The sequence below is a fragment of the Mangifera indica genome, chromosome 11 (assembly GCF_011075055.1).
Source record: "Mangifera indica cultivar Alphonso chromosome 11, CATAS_Mindica_2.1, whole genome shotgun sequence".
Classification (NCBI taxonomy): Eukaryota; Viridiplantae; Streptophyta; class Magnoliopsida; order Sapindales; family Anacardiaceae; genus Mangifera; species Mangifera indica.
The window spans coordinates 10,165,827-10,189,303 of record NC_058147.1 but is presented as its reverse complement, the minus strand read 5'-3'; the positions used below and the strand labels follow the sequence as shown (position 1 = coordinate 10,189,303).

The 23,477-nt window shown below is 33.7% G+C and overlaps 1 protein-coding gene across 2 annotated transcripts; it reads right to left on the bottom strand.

Moving 5' to 3' along the window:
• Positions 1 to 4,348: 4,348 nt before the first annotated feature.
• Positions 4,349 to 18,703, bottom strand: LOC123230109 (disease resistance-like protein DSC1). Of its 2 annotated transcripts, XR_006505016.1 has the most exons (6): positions 17,871 to 18,703; positions 16,623 to 17,715; positions 16,081 to 16,389; positions 15,053 to 15,985; positions 14,441 to 14,952; positions 4,349 to 4,709 (listed from the first exon to the last, which is right to left on the bottom strand). XR_006505016.1 is itself a non-coding variant. In XM_044656231.1 (5 exons), exons 1-5 carry the CDS (start codon positions 18,392 to 18,394, stop codon positions 14,716 to 14,718), a joined length of 3,096 nt encoding a protein of 1,031 aa, XP_044512166.1. In that variant the 5' UTR covers positions 18,395 to 18,703; the 3' UTR covers positions 14,175 to 14,715. The 2 variants fall into 2 exon arrangements, 1 of the variants encoding a protein (XP_044512166.1); XM_044656231.1 differs by lacking the exon at positions 4,349 to 4,709 and having other exon boundaries at positions 14,175 to 14,952.
• Between the last annotated feature and the right edge of the window lie 4,774 nt (positions 18,704 to 23,477).

The window sequence follows — 23,477 nt, the reverse complement described above, 5'->3', positions numbered from 1 at the left end:
TCGATTGTTACGAAAATGGGCTTCTACTTCTACTTCTACTTGTGAAGTATGTGAATCATATTTCGACCATTGTCTCATCGCATTCACAATTATGGTTGAGGATGTTACAAGTTTTTTCATAATAATTTTTGGTCGGTGTTATTTTATCTACCAGGTCTTTCATGGGCGGATTCGTGTGTTAATCTACTAAATTATATTATTAATATTTAATTATTTTAATTAATTTAATTTTAATATTTTTTAATGAATCATTTTGGGTTGACTTGCAAAGCTTAGTCTAAGGTCCCATTATGACTCGTTATAGTAGTAGATTGTGTAATTAAAAAAAAAGAGAGCTTGGTCAAACCAGTCCATAACAGCCGTGTTAAAAAAAGGGAGTTTGATCCATGCCGAAGGGCTTTCCACCCCTTGACATGTTTAGTTGAGAGAAATAAATAAACTAGAAGTATCAATTCAAACTCATAAAAATAATGTCAATTATTTAAAAATTTTTATTTTGTTAGTTGATATGCATAAATAACGATGTGTTATCGTGTAATTAAATAATTAAAAATTAAAATAAAATAATATTTAATTAAATAATAACATATTTATTTCTTTTACTTGATCAATATATGAACTTTCACAATTAGTGTTAAATTTCTAAATCAAAACTATGAATTTCAATAATTATTGCCCCTATGTTTCATTGCATTTGTCAACAATTGTTTTCTTGCTTCAATAATCTTATATCATTTATGAAAAATATTTATTCCATCCTTTCTCAAGTAACAAAATCACCAGATTTCTTATTAATCAACGCCATGTCCTCAGGCTGCCTACCAGTAGACACATCAATTAGGACATGCTAAATAGAGATCTGATTTAAAGTTTGAAATTAAGGCTTACTTTGAATAGGTTTGATTTGATATTATAATGTACCGAGCCCAGCTTATAAACTTTTAAAACTAGACTGTAGGGTTATGTGTTAGACCTATGAATTGGTTCGATTCAATCTATTACTATTGCAAATATTAAAAAAATAAAAAAAATTTACATGCAGGTGGCTTCTACCACAACTAGAACGATTATTGTCTAATTTTTTTTTATTTTAAAATTTTTTTCTTTTATATAAACAATTCAAATGTTCTTTATTTTTTAATTTTATTTACAAATTTTGTAATCTCTCAATCTTAATTTTTTTATTATAATTTTAATCTCATTTTTTTTATTAACTCTTTTTTAGAAATTATCTGAATTCACAAATAATAATTTTTTATGTTTATAATTTTGTTTTTATTTCAATTTTATTATTACAAAATATTATAAATAGATCAAATGTCAAATAAATACAATCTATTTAAATATTATTTATGTAGATAATTAATATGATATACATATATATTAATTATTTATATTTATAATTATATAATATGTAAATTAATTTATTTGTACTATATTATAATATTTTTTATCATTTAATTACAATATTTTTTATCATAAATAAAAAATTATAAATAAAATATTTGAAGTATTATCTTCATCTTTACCAATTAAAAAATAATTTTTATTTTAAAAATTTGTTCAAATGGTAGGGCATTAGACCTTAAAAATTTCATGTGCCAGTGTTGCTTGAAGGCCATCATTGTACGACTCTAAGGCATGCAGTAGCTACTGTGCCTGTGTAGGGACGCACTGGGACTGCACGTGGGTGTTTGGCGTGGCACCAATGTGCAGTAGATGCCCAAACCTTGGCACAACATCATCCCACCATACATGCTGGCACACAATGTGTGGTAGCAACGCACATGATGTGTGCCACTGCCCAGGCACACAATGCATCAGTCCACCAGTGAGTACACATCACAGCCAACAAAATCATCTCTTTTACATGGCACTCTTCTCTCCACAACCACGAGCCCACCGCCACCCCCGCAGTGCACGAAATTTTCTTCAAGTTCCCCCGCTACTCCTCCGCTTGCATTTTAGCCGCCTCTTGCTTCTCTTTTCTCTACCCCTTTAAGCCCCACAAGCGCTTCCATTTCCTCAAGCCATGTTCCTCCCCGAAACAGACCAACAAGCAGAAGACCCTTCAGAAGAGTAATGCCCCTCAGAGTGTGAAACGGTTTTTGAGTCCCAAGAGTGGTGGTGGTGATGATAATGATGAAAATAGGAGGACAGCATGGGAGGGCTTGGATAGTGATACTGCTTTAAAAGGTACCTTTTTGGCTGGAGTTTTGCTTGTAAGTGTTGTTGGTGGATTTGAGACTGTTGGGCATATCTGTAAGGACCAGATCAATGCGTTTTTGGACCAGTTTTCTGTGTTTATTGAAGGTAAAGTTAATGTTGGGATCCCAAGTGTAAGGTATAGGATTTGGATCCCACATTGGAAAGCATGGGCAACTAGTGTGGGGTTTATATGACTTTGGGCTCTCCCATCTCAATAGCTAGCTTTTAAGATGTGGTTCTCCTAAGGTTCATATCATTTGGTATCAGAGCCATCACCATGTCTCTCAGTTGTAATCGTGCGGCACGGGGTGGTAACGCTGACATTGCAATGTTCGTCCGGGGCTAGCAGGGAGCTAGCGCACAGCCAGCCCACGTGGGCATTGGGGCTGCAGAACATGGTGGTATGTTAGGATCCCAAGTGCAAGGTATGGACAACTAGTGTAGGGTTTATATGGCCTTGGGCTCTCCTATCTCAATAGCTAGCTTTTAAGGTGTGGTTCTCCTAAAGTTCGTATCAGTTGACTTTTTTCTACACCTTTTTGTAGTATTTATTGATCGAAATTGAAAGTTTGGTTCTTTTTCTGTATGTTGATTTTTTTGGGTTCATTTTTTTTTTCCAATTTCGTTAGTTCTTTTTGACCTTGTTTGGGTGTTTAAATTGTGAAAGTTCTGGTGGTTGAATTGATCATTTTATGAAATTTGGTATTGATGTTGTTGTGGAGTTTAAAGGGTGTGCTATAAGGGAAAGGTTGACGTGGACATTGTTAGAGATTTTTGGGGGAGAAATGAGAGCTTACATGGTGTTTGGGACTTTGGTTTTAGATTGGGCTAAATGGAACTGGCCTGAAAAGGTTTGTTACATGGTAGACTCTGGGACTTTTACCCTCTGCAATGGCACTGTCATAAAATGATAGGTGTTCTGTTTGACTATTTGCCATTTGCATTTCATGGTTTAGGTGCTTTAACTAGGTCAGAGCATTCGTGCCTACATTTTGGTCGGTTTATAACCAAAAGTTAAACAGATCACCTGGATTTAAAGCTTTTGATGAGAGAATCTATTGAAACTGGTTCTACCTAAATTATTTCATCATGTAATTGAAATGTTTTTGGTAAGCTTTGGATTCAAGAAACTAGGCATTCATAATTTGTTATTGCATGCATAAATCAGTATGAATCTTGTTGGTAGGTTATTTGCATGTAAATTACAATGCATAATAGTTTGTCTCAGAAATGCATTTAAATGTTAATTTTTGAGTGGTCTAAAATTTAAGAAAATGAGGTCAACTGAGAGAAAATCCTATAGGGTTGTTTTACTCTGTTTGAGGGCTGTGGAATGTGAAATGTCAGCTGTATATTGGTGCCAGTGCTATGAAGTGATATTGAATTCCAACAGAGGGTAAATTTATATCGGAGGCAATATTTTGAATGTATTGTTGTGCTAGGATTTCAAAATGCAAGTTTCTGCTAACCTATACATGGTATGACTGGATGATTCTCGGCTGAATTTTTAGAGGGGTCTCTTAGAAAACTCAATTCTTAGAAAATTCAAATAATCAAAATAGTCATGAGAGCGTTCTGATGAATTTTAACCCCTTATTCCCTGAAAAAGAATTCCTTACATTGGAGTTCAAATGCTGAGATGTGGCAACCTTTTGGCATATTTTTTATTGGAATACATAGAAAATGGTAACAGTAGGGAACTTTTTGTGCATAAAAATGCTAAATTTGTTGCTTCTCTTGTGCACATTGTGGTCCTTATCACTCAAAATTCAATCAAATTCTGGAGTAGCTGATTCTTGGTGGATGAACTGATTGTATGGTGACCGAGAATTCTTACCATTTTCATATGGAGAAAAATGAAACTAGAATTCATGTTAAATATGCTCAAAAATATCAAATATGTAGTTTTGGAGTTGTTAGGTTCCTGGATAAATTTTAGCAGCACCTCCCCTGTAAAATGGTGTCCCAGAAATGTATCTTGAACTCAGTTTCAATGTACTCAAATCTACTGCGATAAAAATCATATGTGTTTACCGTAAACTCTTCTTTCTCTCCAATGTTCAATCTCCAAACAATCAATATCACACTCCGAGCAACAACCAAAAATAAACTCAATGGAATAGTAATCAACTCACAAACATAGAAGGAAATTCATTCTTCTCATTAACATAAACCCAGAATATTCACATAAAAGTTCATTACAAACGGAAGATTCATCAACTTGAAAATAAACAGAAACCCATAATTAACAAGTTTGCTCGAGAGGCCTAGACTCTCCCTCTATCTATCCACTTTTTCCTCTGAATTTTTGTCTGTTTTCACGTGTGTCCCCTCTTTTTTGTTGCCTCTAACTACGAAGTCTTCCTCAACAGTGCCATGTATCCCTTCTTTTGTTGGCGGTCCTGACCCTTGCAAATATGCTACCTGTTTGAGTTTCAAGCTACCATATGTATTAATTCTCTTGCCACCAGGTGTGCTATTCTTTTGGGCCTTCCTCTTACCTGAAACATTAGTACAGGACCTAACAGGAGTGTACTTTAATGAAAAACGGTTTCCATTCATTATGATACGAAAAAGTTTTAGTTGATTTTCTGTGGAAAGAAGGTATATTGTAGTTTGGATTTATATTGCCATTTGAACTCCTATAACTTAGGCTCCTTATGGTCTCTGGTGGAAGCATTTTCAGATAGAAATGTAATTAGTTTTGGTATTAATAGTCTTCCAAATATTTCCTTTTCATGGGTGCTAACACTGGCATCGTGATCGGAGAAACATAAAAACCCTAAAATGTGATTTTTGGATCATGATGAACGACTGTATATGGTCTTATACATGTTTATGTGTCATTTTAAAAATTTTAAAAGTTCAAAAATCTCATGCTTGTTTTGACGGAAAAATGCACAGTCAAATGGTATGGAAGACACGCCTGTGTATAACTTTCTAAAAGTGGCCAACATGCGTTAGAGGATACATGGATCCAAGTGCATGAAAGTGTGTCCAAGTCACCTTTCCATGTGTAACTGCTTTACACATGATCACGTAGTAAGTGTCATACATTCGTGTATATTGCCAAGAGGCATACGAGTATGGATAGAGAAGCACATGATCATGTAACCCTAAACAAAAGCAAAAGACGATTATACCTCTAGGCTATATACACAAAAGGGGAAAGTTATGTAAGAAGAATAATGAGCTAATGAGGATAAAAAATTCAAGAAAAACATAGATAAGGTGTTTGACTATGTGGATGATGACACAAATTTAGATAGAGTCAAAAGTCAACAACCTTAAGGTTAGTGTCACATAACTAGATAGTCACCAACTAATGGTAATGAGGGAAGCAAAAGGGTTGGATACCTATGAGATGCATCATGCATTTGGCGCTAAAGTGTATTACCACCTATTTTAGTTCAGTTGTGTATGGTAAAAAAGTGATTTTTAGATATTCCTCACGTGATTAGTGAGATGACCACATATGTACCCGAGGTAAGCGTCATTTCTAGATGGTTAGTCAATAGTTTCAATCAGCTTATATGGTAAAGAAATGAGTTACTATCAAAGATTTTTTTTGTGTAATCAGAATGTCCCAGTTAGATAATCTAATAGATTGTTTGGCATGTATGTAAGACACAATAGTAGTTTTCATTAGGCCATCAGATATGTTGATTTCAATTTGGGTCTTCACAACTTTCATAGACGATCCATATCAAGGCACGAAGGTGTCATCGTGTGACCACATTTAGCTTACGAATAGAGCACAAGTTTTACCATCAGTCATTTATAATAGTTTTGAGTGTCGAAAGATCACCACTTATTAAGTTTTTATTCATGCATTTTCTTTTGTATGTTTGTAGGTAGAGGTAAGTAGTAAGATAGATGGGGGATCTAGCAATCCAACTAGTAACTGCATAAGGGGAGGGGCCTTTTGTTATTCAGTTTTTATCAGACATATAATTTTAATATTTTTATTATCATTTTTTATTATTATCATTGTTGCTAGTATTTTCAAACACATGGTATTATGTGAGTATGGATTAATAAAATGTTTTTATTACATCTCATTTTTGCACGTTTTTTAATTATGATCATATGTTAAAGTTCTCAAATAGTTTAATTGTGCACTCATCTTTAGGTTAATTCTTATCAGAAGTATGTATCTGAAAATGAGTGTTATATTTATGGTATCAGAGCATAGTCTTGGTACCCAAAAAAGTGAAAAGTTTTATATGTTTTAAAAATGTACATAAAGTTAAGTAAGAAAGTAGCGTTTTGTGCAGCGTCGACAACCTTTGCATGTCTATTGCTGTAAGTATAATATACTTGCTTCCATATTAAAAGTAATATATGCCTAAATGGTTGTTATGATTTCAGGATAAAGAGATCTATGAGGTTAATTAGAGATGCCCTAAAGGCTTCTAGTTAGGAAAAAAGCTAAGTAGAGGCTTGGAGACACACATCTGATACTTCAGTTGTGTCCTACATTGAGAATCCTACCATCCACCAAATTGTGGATGAGGTTTTAAGGCAAAACATAAAGGTGTCGACTAATATGATGCATCCATACTAGATATTATCGATGGTAGAACAACATTCAGATATGAGGTACCCTTCCAATAGAGTAGAGGTAGTGTAAGAACACCTCGAGTAGAGATGGGAGGTAGCAACAAATGATAGGCATATCCTATTTATACCTTGTCTAGTTGTCATCAACCCCTAGATTTCAAAGGTAGTATAGTATTAAGAGGATTACCAATCAAGGAGTGGCTCAAGGTAGTGAAAGATTTCATAAAGATCTACTTAATGACTAACGTTGATAAGATATAGTACGTTTGTCCCTTGTTGAAAGATAACACTAAGGTTTGGTGACAGACATTGGGTGGGATATGTCAAGTTTCAAAGATGTCATGAGAAAACTTCAAATAGACCTTTGATTCAGAGTATATTTCAGCTGACATCATGTATATGAAGGCTCAAAAGTTTCTCTATATGAGGCAAAGGAACATACTAGTCAAGGAGTTCTTGACTAAATTAAACTCGTTAGCTAAGTATGCTCTTGACATGACTAATTCAAAGATAGTCAAATTGGATATGTTCATAGAAAGGTTCAAGTCAAATATAGCCAAAAATGTGATGATGAGAGATAATATTCCTAAAACTTTTTCAGAGGCCCTCGATCAAGTACTAAGATCTAAGACTATAAGGCAATGTATGGCTAGAGATAAAAAGTTATCAAAAGAGCCTACACTACCAGCCTTTGTGCAGAGATAAAATTAGCTTGTTATTGATGGCAATAGGGGGGAAGGTAGCAGAAATGGTCATAGTAAAGACAACAAAGGTAAGAGACATTTCTAGCCTAAGAATAAGAAGAACTAGAGGGTTAAGAAATAGAGAAACGAGGAGTAGTCTAGACATGATGATTCCCTTATATGTCATAAATGTAGCAAGAGGCATACCGCCTAGCGTTTAGCTAGACAATGGATGTGATATAGATGTAAATAATCAGGACATTTTGCCATTTAAAGTACAACCCTAACCATAGTGCCAACCCCAACAGAGTAAATAGTTAGAAGTCAACAAACTCGAGCATCCACAGTGACTTAAACATAGATGAATGCTAGCCCTACAGTTGTTACAGATTAGTTATTATTTCATACTTGTCCTTTATATGTTTTAATTAACTCCGGTACCACGTATTATTTTATTGTCAAAGACATAGTTGTAGATTAGGACTGAAGCCTTCAGTTATCCCCCATATCAGAATAGAAATGCTAGATAGAGACCGAGTTCACATCAATCTAATATTGATAGGGAAGATAGTTTTCTTGAGAGACTATGTAATGGCTATGGATCTGATAATTATGGACATGTTAGACTTCGATGTGATATTGGGCACAAATTTCTTGAGCAGATACAAAGCCAAAATAGATTACAGGAAGAAGAAAGTTAGATTGAATATAGATAATAGTGAGTAGTTGACATTCAAAGAAGGTCAAATCCTCAGCATAATGATTAGCAGTATCAATTTTAAGAAGATGTTGAGTAAGAGATGTATGGCATATTTGGTGCATGTTGTTCAGAAATCAATAAAGATAGTTTCAAGCATAAAACATACTCCAGTGGTGTAAGAGTTTTCAAATGTATTTCTTGATAGCCTTCCAAGGTTAGCATCAGAGAAGGAGTTAGAGTTTAACATTGATTTGGTTTTAGGAATAGCACCAATTTCTAAAACCCATATAGAATAACCTTAAATGAATTACAGGAACTAAAGAAATAGTTATAAGAATTGCTGAATAGTGGATTCATCAAATTGAGCCACTCCCCATGGGATGCACTAATCTTATTTGTAAATAAAAGAGATAGATCGATGAGGATATGCATTGACCATAGGGAGTTGAATAAGGTAATAATGAAGAATAAGTACCCACTCCCGAGGATTGATAATTTATTTGATCAGCTCAATGATGTCTCAGTATTTTCTAAGATAGATTTAAGGTTAAGGTATCACTAAGTCAGAGTAGTAAAGTAAGATATACCTAAAACTATCTTTAGAATTAGGTATGGGTATTATGAGTTTGTGGTCATACCTTTCAGATTAACCAATGCCCTAATAGTATTTATAAATCTCATAAACAGGGTGTTCCAAAATTGTTTGGATAAGTTCTTAGTGGTATTTATTAACGATATCCTAGTCTACTCCAGAACTCGAGAAAAGTATGAGCAGCATTTGAGATTTCTAATCTAGAGGTTGAAAGAAAGGCAATTTTTCACAAAATTCTCTAAATGTGAGTTTTGGCTAGATAAAGTGGCATTTTTGGTTTATGTGGTTTCAACAGATGACATTTTAGTAAACCTTAGTAAAATTTAGATAGTGTTAGAGTGGCAGAGGCCTAAGACAACAAAAGAGGTTACCAGTTTTCTAGGATTGACAGGGTATTGTAGATGTTTTGTTGAGGGATTTTCGAGTTAACTGGACCCCTCATAAATTTGATGCACAATGAGATTTCTTTCAGATGGTTAGAGGCTTATGAATAGAATTTTCAAGAAATGAAAAGGAGATTGACTATAGCTCCCATCCTTGCCCTACAAAAGGAAGAGAAAGACTATGATTTATATATAGATGTTTCACATTGGGTTTAGAAGTAGTACTAATATAGAAAGGGAAGGTGATAGTTTATGCTTCCCATCAATTAAATGAATATAAGACTGAATACCCTACTCATGATTTGGAGTTGGTAGGAAAGACAAGTTAACGTCAAGATTTATGAGACCCTTTGAGGTAATGGAATGTCTATGTAAGGTTGTCTACTAACGTGTGCAACTAGCGAGCATGGGTCGCATTTATAACGTGTTCCATCTATTACTATTACACAAGTACCTCAGTGATTCCACCTATATGCTTAGTGTTAGGGATGTTGAGTTAAAGAATTATTTGGTTTACAAGGAGCGTCTAGTTTAGATATTAGATCAATGAGTTAAAGAGCTCAAACATAAACAGATTCCTTTGGTAAAGATTCTTTGGAGGAATCATCAAATTGAGGAAGCCACATAAGAGGCTGAGTAGTAAATGTGATAGAGGTTTCCACATCTATTCGAGTGAATTTAGAGGATGAAATTCATACAATGAAGGGAAAATTGTAGTATCCACAGGTAAGTCTAAAGCTATTTAAATCTTATTCCTAGTTTTTAAATATAGTGATTAATGATTCAATGGTACATGTTTGTGTATAGAGGTATATCCAACCATGTATAATTAGTGAAAAGTCAATTACTGGATCAAATTGTGATCACGACGAAACAAGAGCATACTTTAGTTATGTAATTAGACACATAATTATGTTTGAGTTATACACGCTTGTGTATCACGTCTTGGAGATAAAATAAAAATGCGAGAACCCTAACTCTTTTTTCCATTATCTTTCATAATCGTAGAAAATAGAGAGCATGGGAAAGAAAAAGAGAATTTTCATCTTCTGTGGAGCTATCAACGATCATTAGAATCATCGTAATCGTATAAGGGAAACATTTTTACTGGAATCTAAGTAAGTGAAGTGGCTTCCCTTGTTTAGTCCCGTAATCCATAGACTTTTTATGTTATACGCATAATTTAGAGTGATTTGAACATGATTGTGATGATCTATTCGATGAAACATATTTCATATGTGAATAGGATGAGTTATATGCATGCCTAGTTTCTTAATTGAGTGAAGGTTTGAATGTTCATTGTTCTTATATTTGATGTCATGAGATTATGTATATATGTGTTATGGTTAAAAGGATAGTGAAAAAATTTTGTCTAGGATATTTAGAAACTACTGTTTGTACCTTGGTTGTGTGAGTATTGCAAAAATCATGATCGAAGAAACATAAAAACCTTAAGAGGTGATTTCTAAATTATGACACATGGTTATGTATGGTCCTATACATACCTATGTGTCATTTTAAAAATTTTGAAAGTTTGAAAATCTTGTGCTAACTCTAAAAGGAGAAATGCATAGGCGTGTGGTGTAGGACACAAGTTTATGTATAGGTCGTACACATGGATCCAAGTTTACGAGAGTGTGTCCAAGTCATCTTCCTTATGTACCTACCCTATAAATGATTACATATTAAATGTCACAAGCCTATGTATATGAGTTAGAAGGCATACAGGCGTGGGCAGAAAAACACACATTTGTGTATCCCTAGACAAAGACAGGAGACGATTATACCTCTAGGCTATGTGCATAAGAGGGGAGAGTTATATAAGAAAAACAATGAGCTAATATTCAAAAAAGACATAGATAAGGTGCCTAATTATGTAGATAACAACACAAACTCAAATTGAGTCAAAAGTCAACAAGGCCAGTGTCACACAACTATATAGTCACAACTATGTGCGTAAGTAACGGTAATTACGGAAGAAATAAGGTTAGATACCTATAAGATGCATCATGCACTTGGCATCAAGGTGTATAGCTACCTAGTTCAGTTAAGGTGTGGATGATAAGGGTGTGGTTTTTAGATATTCTTCACGTGATTAGCGAAATGCACCACATATGTACTTGTGTTAGGAATTATCTTTAGATGGTTAGTCAGTAGTTTTGATTAGCTTATATGTTAAGGCAAAAAACTACTGTCAGAGATTTTTCTATGTGATCAAAGTGTTCCAATTAGACAACCAAATAGGTCATTTGACATGCGTAAGGCATAATACTAGCTTTCATCAAGGCATGTTGATTTTAGCTTCGGTTTTCATAACTTTCATAGACGATCCATGTCAGGGCACTAAGATGTCATCATGCGACCACATTTAGCTTACAAATGGAAGACAAGTCTTACCATTAGTCATTTATAATAGTTTTGAGTGTCGAAAGCTCATCACTTATTGAGTTTTAACTCACACATTTCCTTTTGTATGTTTCTAGATACAGGTGAGTAGCGAAGTAGACGAGGGATCCAATAGTCCAGCTAATAGTTGCACACTTTATAATTATGATAATTATCAAACATATAGTTTTAATATTTTTATTATCATTTTTATTGTTATTATTATTGCTAGTATTTTCAGAAATATGGAATCATATGAGCATTGATTAATAAAGTGTTTTTATTATAGTACCTTTTTGCACACTTTATAATTATAATAATGTATTAAAATTTTCAAATAGTCCAATTACGTACACGTCTTTTGGTATATTCCCATCAGGAGTATGTATTTGGAAAGGAGAGCTACATAAAACATACATCATGTTAAGGTGATCAATGAACCCCTAAGTCTAGTAAGACCTTTAGAGGATGAAATAATATAAGAGTGTTTGTGAAAATTCAAGAAAACGTTAAAAAGGTCTCAATACGTTATTTTTATATAGAAAATGATGAATGACCATTTATTAGCCATGTATGACCATTCACACGAATCATATCATATTGTAATATCACTTTATATCCATGATTTTTCATATTTTTGGGATACATAATAAGATTATTAGATAAGGTTAACTTGAGATAATGAACGGTTGTTCACCCATCATGCACGACCATTCACTTGACCTAGTACTATCTAATATTTAAACATTCCTTATCCAAATTGAATAAAAGCAACTCCTTAATATTCTACTCTAGCCCATCCATTTTTGGGTCACGTTAGTTTGACTCTTTAAGAAGAAAAAGTCATGCTTAAGTCTAACTATTCTACGAAACTTCTAATCGTCATCCCAAACTGTTAGGCATGATTCACTTTGTACAATGCAAGGCCTCTAGATGTCATGATGTACCCCTTTCATCATGTTGGTAATGAACATATTCATGATGAATTTACAATTTGTTAGCCATCTAAACATAAATCAAGATTGACCTCTAACAAGATATCATAACCACCAAAATGACAAAGTATTAGCAATAGATATGTACTTGACAACAATACGATTATCATAAAATTTGATCATTTCTTCAACTGATGTCATTTCGATACTAGGACAAAATTTAGTGCCTACATCAAAAAACTCTTGATATGCATTGATTGACATTTGTACCAACAATTAGACAATATTAGATTTAACAGTAATTCAATCCTGATGTAGCCACATAAATTGAGTGGCCATTGATAGTCAATAGACTTAGCGAAAATTTCTACTCTTGTAACTTAGAATGATGAATTGTATATTGATCAACCATAACTTTCATAAAATTCTTAATATGGCAATCAATACTTTTCTGATAATCATTTCTTAACAACTACGTTAAGCTGGTGTCAAACTATATCGATACTTATACAAGATAATCTAGTGACGTTAAGTTGAAAGGTCACATATATCATCATTTGTTAGAAGATGTTTTCCAAAAATACTAAGGTACTATCTATATAGAACCCTCTTGAGTGGTTAATCTAGTGAACATGCGTACTCAATGTACATTTATTTGTTGTACCAAACTATCAAACAAATTATCTTGTCACATGAGAGTTATCACCGTCTTTTGATAAGATCATTCAACATTATGATAATTCTAACTATATTACTTTTGCTTGTTATCAGGTTATTATCAGAACTATGGATGCTACTAGCGAGAATGGACAACATATGTGAACAAAAGATATTAATCTAATTTATTTTAAGTGAAAAACAATCTAATGAAGAGAATTTTATTTTATTAATAAAAATATAATTACAATTACTAATACAAAGATGTGATAATTGACTCTAAAGCACTTACTTTAACATTCTTAATCTTCAACTAACATCTTTCGAGTTGTATTCCTTAAGGATGTAGATGCAATTTTGTACCATAAAGATGATTTTCAATCTATATCTTCCTAAATGTGTAATCTATTTCAAAGCTCTAATATCATTCGATGTTGTCGGGATTTAATCAAATGCTAGCAAATCCTAAATTTTTATGAAAGTAAAAATATAGCAAACAAAAGACTAAACATAACCCCTACACACAAGCACAAAATTTACTGTGGTTTACTATTTGTATAAGAGCCATGTCCATTTTTCTAAAAAACTAGAAGAGGCTCTGACAAGCCTCACAAATTGGTTCACTCTAAGCCTTACCTAGTGATTCTCGCTCTAATTGTAACCTTTAGTTCTATTGATTACCATTTCTAACTCTAGGGTTTAACATGTTCAATACTTAATATATGAAATACGATTCCTAATATTACTCATAATTCATATCTTAATAAGATTCTTATTTAAATTCTTAAAAAAATTATATTTTTATTCCTATTTATATTTTTTTAAAAAATATTATACATAAAAATATAGAAAAATTGCACTCTAATTGGAAAATTAATTTAAGTTGAAGTAAGTTCCACAATTTTGACAAATCTTTCATAAGATTTTTCCTTACGTGAATGGTACAAGAGAGAATCAAAGCCTCAGTACGAGTGAGAGGATATAGACTAGTTTCATTTCAGTTGTAAGTGAGAAAAATGATAACAAACAAATCCTCACCACAAATTTTGTCACCGATTGAGTGTTAAGTGAATTTAGTACTGGGGAAGATTCTAATTTACATTGAATCAATGATACATGAATAAAACAAGAATTTGTTTGCGGAACGGTTGGCCCAGATCATAAGTGAACATAACATATGAAAAACAAATCACATTACAGTATTGATAATGACTGGGTGAAATAAAGAAAGACAAACATGTGGCACATATATCTGACAATCGAAGTAACATGAAATCTTACAAAGATAGACATTACAGAAAGAAAAGGGGAAAAGAAAATAGTAACTTATTTACCTCGAGCTCGATGCGTTGAAAGTTTCAATTTTTTTGGTTTTAAGGCTTCACCCTCTCAACTCCACACTTCTTCACTTTGCAGCAGTCTAGTCTTTCAGCACATGAATTCTCAACATGAAATCGGACACTTATGTCACGATATATTTTATTAGTAGGACGAAGTGGATCAAAGAACTTAAAAGTATGATCATATCCCAGCAATACGTGATCTGAATCCAAATAGTCTGGTCCAGTACCATAGTCCCATACACTCCAATTTCCATGGAATATATCCTCTACACCATTTTTATCGTAAATGACCACTCAAAGCCAACTGCCAAACCCTGGCCTCTATTATGATAGCCTCGAAACTCCACCACAACACAGATAAAATAACTTCTGAAAAGATTTGTCTGTAGAGGCAGAGTTATAAAAGAACCTATACTCTGAGAAACAAACGACTCTGGAATTTCATTTCCCGGAAAACAGATAAAACTTCTATAAGTACTTATCAAATCTGCCGCTCCTAACATCTGATAAAGAAAAATAATAAATTAAAGTTAACCAGTACTGGACATCATACGAAATAAGAAAGAGCGAGGAGACCTCTTAGTTTTTCCCAACCATACATCCCATTGGCCCTTCAAAATATTTCACAATTCGACTGCAGAACTCTTGAGTTAGTTTGAAACAATTGCTGAAGTTAACTTTTAGGCTGTGACGAAAATCTCTTTCGAAGGGATGGAACAAATTCTGTGATGCTTCCAATGATATGCAATTGTTTGCATTTATAATTTCTAATTTTCTTGGAAGCTTAGGCAGGATTCGAAGCCTCTCGCAATAGCTCACGTCAAGATAAGATAATCCAGAAATGTATTCTATACTTTCTGGAATGCTGTCAAAAAAGTTTCTGCCAAGAAGTAAACTTTTTAGTAATGATAACTGACCAAGATCTGTCGGCAGCCTCTCAATACTACAGTTGGTCAGGTCTAATTCTTCTAGACAGCTTAAATTTAGAATGGATGTTGGTATTTCTCCAACAGCGACCCTCTCTGCTTTAAGCACCTTCAAAGCTTGTAATTTTCCCAGTTTATCAGGCAATCCATGAAGTTTTAAACAACCGGACAGATTGAGATGTTTAAGAGATTTCAACCGGTGGATATTGCTTGGAAGCCTCTGAAGCATTGAGCAGTTCTTAAGATTTAATATAACTAGTCTGGATAAATTCTCTATTGATAGGGGCAACTCCTCGATTGCAGTTTTATCTAAATATAACTCTTTCATATCCCACAACACCTTCGGAAACTTCTTGAGTTTTGAACATCCAGAAAAGATAACTTTTCCAAAATATGCTACATGAATGTCTGTTGGAAGACTCTCAAGGCTTCTGCAGTGCCTTAGATTTAACATATGAAGCTTATATTTGCAACCGTGAATAGATGAGGAAATCTCATGTAAACTTATACAACGTTCCAGAACCAAACTTCTAAGATTCGGAGTCAATGAGGGATCTTGGATTCTCAAATGTTCAGAAAAACTGAGATCAATATGTTTCAAATTATCAAGCTGTAACATATAAATAATAAGTAACACAAATTAATTAGCACTTTGATAGTGACAATACAAAAAGAAATATCGTAATACAAAAATCACTGCATTACCTGAGCACTAGACCAAAGTTGTTCAATATCACTATGAGGCATCTCAAGCGCAACAAGGTTCTTTGACAGAAAATTTGGTTGCAATGATTTCAATGGACATCCATGGCAACATACGTATCGTAGCTCAGAGGAAACAGAACTAAGCCCCTGGGAAACATACACCTTATTGATATTATTCACTTCATAGTACGAGTTATGTAATTTAAAGAATCTCAGTTGATCCATCACTCCTAAGGAGAAAGGTTGTAAGAAAATGATCTCTGCTTGCTTAGACATGTCTAAACATATGCCTTCAATTGCATTAGACATCTGATGCCATGGAAAGAAAATTTATTAGCTATAAACTTTTTAAGAGTTTATAAGTAATTAGTTTTTAATGCCCTAAATAACAATTAACACATAAACCAAAACTCATTTATGTTGGGCCAAACTAATGAAAATAACAAAAGCTGAAACATAATTCTCATCCAGTTGATATTATGCTAGATCTTGTATACATAAATTAACAAATCTAAAATTTACATAATACCTTCAACACTCACCTTGTTTTCCTTCAATACACTATTGATATCTTTGTGATACCATAAACGGCTGCGTAAACCAGGATATTTCGTGGATTCTTGTCGGACAATTTCCCTTCCCATATCTTGAAACAAATTATGTATTGTTACCTTATTATCTCTTGATATGGTCACAAGACACTTATCAATGAGAACACTTAGTCCGATTTCAGCCTCCAGGCCACAAGCATACAAAAAGTCCACCACAAAATCCTTTTTCTCCAACTTAAGAAAGCATGCAATATCTAGAAATATACTTTGTTCATCATCATTTAATCCCTCATAACATACTTTTAGTACATTCTGAATATCCTGATGAGGAATTCTTTTTAATCTATTTATTGCACTTTCCCAAATTTGTATTGACTTACCAACTAAATGGCAACCCAATACTTTAAGAGCTAATGGAACACCTTTAGCATATTTTACTACCCTTTTTGATAGGTCATCATAATCTTTGTTTGGATTACTTTGTTGAAAAGCATACAATCTAAAAAGCTGAAGAGCTTCATGCTCAGGCAACCCCATCATCTCATATATATATGTTTCACCTACTCCACAACTTCGAAGTACTTGTCTGTTTGTAGTTGTAATAATGATTCGACTTCCTCGACCAAAACAATATATATCTTCAACTAAACATTCTAGTTGTCTCAAAGTTGACACATCATCAAAAACAATAAGAACTCGTTTACGACTAAACATTGTTTTTTTTACTTTGGAATCAATCACAATATCGGGATGTTTTAAAATTGTTGAAAGAAGTTGTTGCCGCATTGGATTTAGTCCGTTAGGACTCATCGATTCTTCCCTAATATTTTCAGCAAAATAAGAACCCTCAAAAAGACTACTTATATGGTTGAATACACAATTTGCAATAGTTGTCTTACCTATACCAGGCATTCCCCAAATTCCTATAGCATGGACATTTCTCGGCCCACTGCACAATAAATCTTCAATATGGCGGATGGTTAATTCAACTCCAACCAATTTTGTGTATTCATTTGTTGGGATCATGATGTTTAGATTCTTCCAAATATCTTGGACAACTTTATTTGCAAGATAATAATCGAACCTAACAAAAATGAAAAACAAAGTGTTATATTTGAATAAAGCTTTAAAAGATGGAAAAAAATCTAACAAAAATGAACAACAAACTGTTATATGTAATGTGAAAATAAATTAACGAGCTGACACTACAAGGAACGAAATGAAAGGGTAGAAAATTACGGGATCTCTTCTGTTGATCGGCCGGATATATTAGCTGCTTCTGTCAAAGCATTCTTCCACTGCAGCACCATATCTTTAAATTGTCCTTCTGTCATTTGTACCCTCTTTAACTTCTCCTCATCATAACTTTCTACAAGCTTTTTAAATCCCTCTCCGAAATTTCCAGTTAGATTCCTTACATCTGATGGATAGATATGATAGAAAACTGGTATTACCCCCTGTTTTTGCGTATCCCTGCACTCCAAAATCTTCACAAGTTCTTCCAGACACCATCTTGAAGATGCATAACCTTCCGAGAAAATGATAACTGAAATCATGGAATCTGAAATTTCATTCATAAGAGATGAAGATATATGTTCTCCTCTCTCAAGTTCGTCATCAATGAAAACATTTATACTTCTACTCTTCAAAATTCCACATAAAGTGCTGGTAAAAGTGTTGCAGGTGTCAACACCACAGAAACTGAGGAATACATCATGCTTCTTCACTTCAATAGTAGTAGACGAAGAAGAACAAGAAGCCATCCTACTTCAATCACTTTGCAAAATTAACCAGCACCATCTGGAAAAGCAATGTAAAAAGTTTCTAGAGTCCAACGGAAACAATAATATTTTTCCTCAAAAAAATCAATCAGGAAAGTAGGTTCGCTTAATCTGCAATGTTACGTCTTGAACCTTCTGTGGCGTCTAAAACAGCTAATACCTCGCACACCTTGTCTGACTTTTGCGGCGTATTTATTCGCCAAAATACTGTCACACCCGAAGTTTAATCTATTTGTTATAAAATTAATTAAGCAAGTATAAAAGATAAAGAAATGAAAGGAAGAAATAGCAAAGGAGAAGAGAGCAAGGCTATGAAACTTTATTTCCGGATGAAGAAAAGAGAAGAGAAATCTATCTTTACATGAAGAGAGGAGGGGGGATTTATAGGCAATTTGCCGCCCCTCCGGTCAACAAAGGAAGCAAATTTCCAAGCCAATTTTCCAATTTCATTAATGCATTCACACTCCTTTGATTTCTCCTGTGTAAGCCTTGCCATTTTCTTCTTGCTCTAATAAATGAATTCCCATCACCTTTTTTGACTTGCTTTGGTGGAAAGCCACCTGGCTTTATAACACTATTGACAATTATTACCTATGAAGTTTTTAAAAAAATCAAATACCCACATGTCAAATAATTATGTTAATATCTTCTATTAATTTAATCATAAATTATTGATTTACCTTTTCAGTGAATCCAATGACAAAAATATCATAAATTTAAAATCATCAATGGCGCTAGTTTAATCATAAATTAGAGTTATTGGCCAAAACAGTTATTCCAACCCAAGGCTTAGTCTATTGACAATTTTTCACCCATTAAGAAAAAAAACTAAATATTCACATATCATTCTGAGTTGTGTGCAATGTGATCGTGAAAGTATCAGGGTTAATCTGTATGACCTTAATATCTTTGGAGGATTATGCACCAATGCTCGACACCTTAGCATATAAAACCCTCGTAAACACATTGACGTTGGGCTTAACATTTGGGATGCTTGTGTGATCTTGGGAGAGGCATGGGGTCTTACTCCCTTTGTGATATGGTATCCATAACATGAAGCCCTACTGATATGTGTATTAGATACACCTTATGATTGGCATCTGGAATATCTCATGTTTTTATTAAACATCTAGAATGTCGATATACATCATTTGACATTAGTTATCCAGGATGACACTGCCATTTGGGAAATAGATGTTGGGCACTGAGATGATTTGGATAGGAATATGGGATGTTGGAAAAACATCCTTGATACCACAAGAGGATTAAAAAAAGGACAAATGACTTTACAAATAATTGTGATGTGTAAATATATTTATTGGATGTTATAAGATTACTTACTTACTGAGTATGTTTCACTCATGTATTCCTTTTGTGATTTTGTAGATAGGATTGTGAAGCAGTGGAGTGGTGACAGGGAAGCCAACGGGTCAGCTTGAGGCAACTTATAAAGGTAGGGGTATTTTGGTCTTTCTTATTATGGACAGTGATTATGTATTTTGAGATTTATTTGTATTTCTTTATACATTATGAGTATCATTAATTGATTTTCATACTTCTAAATTTTGTTTTATGAATTAATGAATGCACTTTTAGGATTATAGGACCTTATTTTATTATGCATGTTTTTGTTGTGAGACCGATGTAAGAATAAAAAGTTAACTTGTCTCTTCAGGTGTATATTTTGAGTAGGGGTATGTATCTATAGAGGAGTATTACATTTTTGGTATCAGAGTATGGTTTTGAAAACTCAAAAGTGTTTGAATGTGCAAAAATGTTTTAACGGCCTCTCATGCGATGCTAATCGGTTTCATGCGTTGACCGCTATAAGTATTGTTTAACTTGTAATTAAAGTTATGGTATATCTGTTTGAGTTTATATGTGTGGTTTCAGGATGAATAAATCTATGAGATTATTTAATAATGTTAATGCTAATAAGGTCTTGACGAAAGAGGGTAACCAGGGAATGGCATAGGGACAGACTTCTTGCATAGTTGTAATTCCTTAGATAGATAGCTTTGTGATCTGAAAAATTGTTCAAAAGGTTTTTCAGGTGAACCAAAATGCTTTAAATAATGTGGGCCACCCAGTTTAGGTTCCCCCTATTATTGAGTTGTAGCCACCGATTATTGATTTACTACCCTAACATGAGAAAGTGGGCAAGGATGTTTAGAGAAAGGTGACTATAGGTGGTTGTAGAGGATAACTTTATGCTATTTACAGCTTGGTCAGTAAACATCAACCCTCGAAGCTGCATGGTAGTGCAAGAACCAAATAAGTTTTGATAGAGGATTAGCTTGAGGTTGTTAAGGAGGTTATATGGCTTTTTGATACGAGAAATCATAAGAAAGACTAATATGCTAGTTATTTGTTGAGAATTGATGTCAAGATCTAGTGGCAGCCACTATGTGATGCCTATTGGATCAATATGATGACATGGGTTAAATTTAGAGAGGCCTTAGAGAGAAAGTTTTTGGTAGCTAACATCCTCTATGTTCAAGCACATGAGTACCTTAATATGGGACAAGAGCACATAACAATTAAGGAGTTCTCCACCAAACTCAATGCATTTGTCTGATATGCCTTTGGTGTAACCAACACTGATAAGGGTAAAATAAAGATCTTTATTAATGAGTTAAGATCAAATATTGCAAAGGATGTGTTGATTAGAGATAACCCTCCCAGATCATATTCAGAGGCATTAGGCAAAACCTTTAATTTAGAGATCATGAGACAAAGGATGACTAAAGAGATGGGAGAACATCTTAGATTAGTAACCCTAGCTTTGAGGTAGATCAAACAGTTATATGTCAAATTCTCTAAATATGAGTTATGATTGGATCGTATGACATTTATATGGCATATTGTCTCAACTGATGGTATCTCAACAGATCCAAGTAAGATTAAGACAGTGATAAAGTGGTAAAGGCCAAAGACAACCAAAAAGGTATAAAATTTTTTTAGATTAGCAGATTATTATAGATGATTTGTGGAGGGCTTTTATAAGTTAGGCTAGTTGTTGTCTGAGTTAACTTGGAGTAATGTTCCTTTTAAATAGTTTGGTGCTTATGAAAGAAGTTTCCAAGAATTGAAGGAGAGATTAACTTCTACATTGGTTTTAGCATTGCCAACTAAGGATGAGGATTATGACTTGTATCTATGCCTTTCACCAAGGTTTGGGAACTGTATTGATGTAGAAAGGGAAAATGATTGTTTATGCTTTCTGATAGCTCAAAGATTATGAAATTCGATATTGTACCCATGATTTAGAGGTGGTTGTGATGGTGTTTGCATTAAAAATCTAGCGACATTATCTGTATAGGTTAACTATAATATTTACATGAATCATAAGAGTCTAAAATACTTATTTACCTACAAAGAATTGAATATGACAAAGAGGAGATGGTTAGAACTGGTAAAAGATTATGATTGCAACATCAGGTACCATATAAGAAAAACCAATGTTATAGTTAATGCCTTGAGTAAAAAGGTGATATTGTCTCAAATTATTGTTTGTCAAGAGCTAAATAGGAGTTGATGATAAATCAGATTAAGTTAGTCACCGAGTAGATAGTTGGGTTAAGGATTTTGTTAACCTTATTAAATAAGATCCATGTGGCTCAATTAACAAACAAGTAGTACAATCAAATGAGCTAAAGAATTGTTGAGGGTGTAAAGTCAAAGTTCAGTTTGTTAATGATGTGTTGAGTTTGTGTTTCTAGTGTAAATGAGTTAAGGAATAAGATTCTTGTAGATATTCACTATTTTGTTTACACTACCCACCTCGTAAGTGTAAAAATATATCAAGACTTGAGAAAATCTTTTTGGTGCCCTGGTATGAAAAAGGTTGTGGTCAATTTAATGGCCAAGTGTTTGGTGTGTTAATAAGTTAAAGTTGAGCATCAGAAACTGTCAAGGTTGTTATAGCCTTTGAGTATCCTTGAGTGAAAATGGGAGCAAATTTCTATCAATTTCATAGTTGGATTACTGAGGGCCAGAGGTGGATTTAATACCTTGTGGGTGATTGTGGATAGGTTAACCAAGTTGACACATTTTATTTTGATTAAGGATAACACCAACATCGGTTAATTGGGTTAGATTTATGTCAAAAAGATTATAAGGCTTCATGGTGTACCTAAGATGATTGTGTTGGATAAAGACACAAGATTGTTTCAATATTCTAGCAAAGTTTGCAAAGGTCTATGGGTGTGAGATTATCATTTAACACAACCTATTATCATTAGATTGACAAACAGACTAAGATGGTGAACTAAATGATTGACATATTGAGGGCATATTGTTTGGATCAGGGAGCAAGTTAGGTTGATGTGTTATCACTGATGGAATTTGCTTATAATAATAATTATCAAGCAACCATCTGGATGGCTGTGTATGAGGAACTTTATAGGAAGAAGTGTAGATCACCACTTTTTTAGGATGAAATAAGTGAGAGAGACATTTTGACACAGGCTTTGGGGTTAAAGATGATCTAGAAAATGATCGAGGACATGAGATTAATCAAGGAAATGATAAAGTAAGCCCAGGATCTCCAAAAGAGCTATGTAGATTAGAAAAGGCAAGACTTGGAGTTCGATGTGGGTGATAAGGTTTTTGTCATAGTTTCCCCCTACCATTATATGGTGAGGTTTGGATGGAAAGATAAATTAGCTTTGAGATTTGAATGATCTTTCGGGATTTTAGAACATAAGTTGTTCAATATTGCTTATTAAAGGCATGTCAAGTTTGACCAGGTTCCTTGCAGAAATTTGACAACCGAGGTACTGTAAGAGTTTAATCTCTCTTTCTAATTTAGATATGTCCAAACATATGCCTCCTATTGCTATAGGCCTTTTTTATCAAGAATGATGATAATTAGATGTACACATTTAAGAGCTTAAATTAATAGTTAGTTGTCTAAACCTTAATTGAATAATAACATATATTTTGACTCTTTGAATTAATAGAGTATGAAACACACGCTGCCAAGCTCACCCATATCCTTACAAGCCACACTAATTGTCACAGGCTGATTGTCTTCATGATGCACTTGTATGGGAGTTAGTAG

Coding starts and splice junctions, on each gene's coding strand:
- LOC123230109 (XM_044656231.1), bottom strand. CDS start 18,394: ATGGCTTCTTGTTCTTCTTCGTCTACTACTATTGAAGTGAAGAAGCAT. Junction 17,716..17,870: donor CGATCAACAGAAGAGATCCC/GTAATTTTCTAC, acceptor CATTTTTGTTAG/GTTCGATTATTATCTTGCAA. Junction 15,986..16,080: donor AACTTTGGTCTAGTGCTCAG/GTAATGCAGTGA, acceptor TATATGTTACAG/CTTGATAATTTGAAACATAT.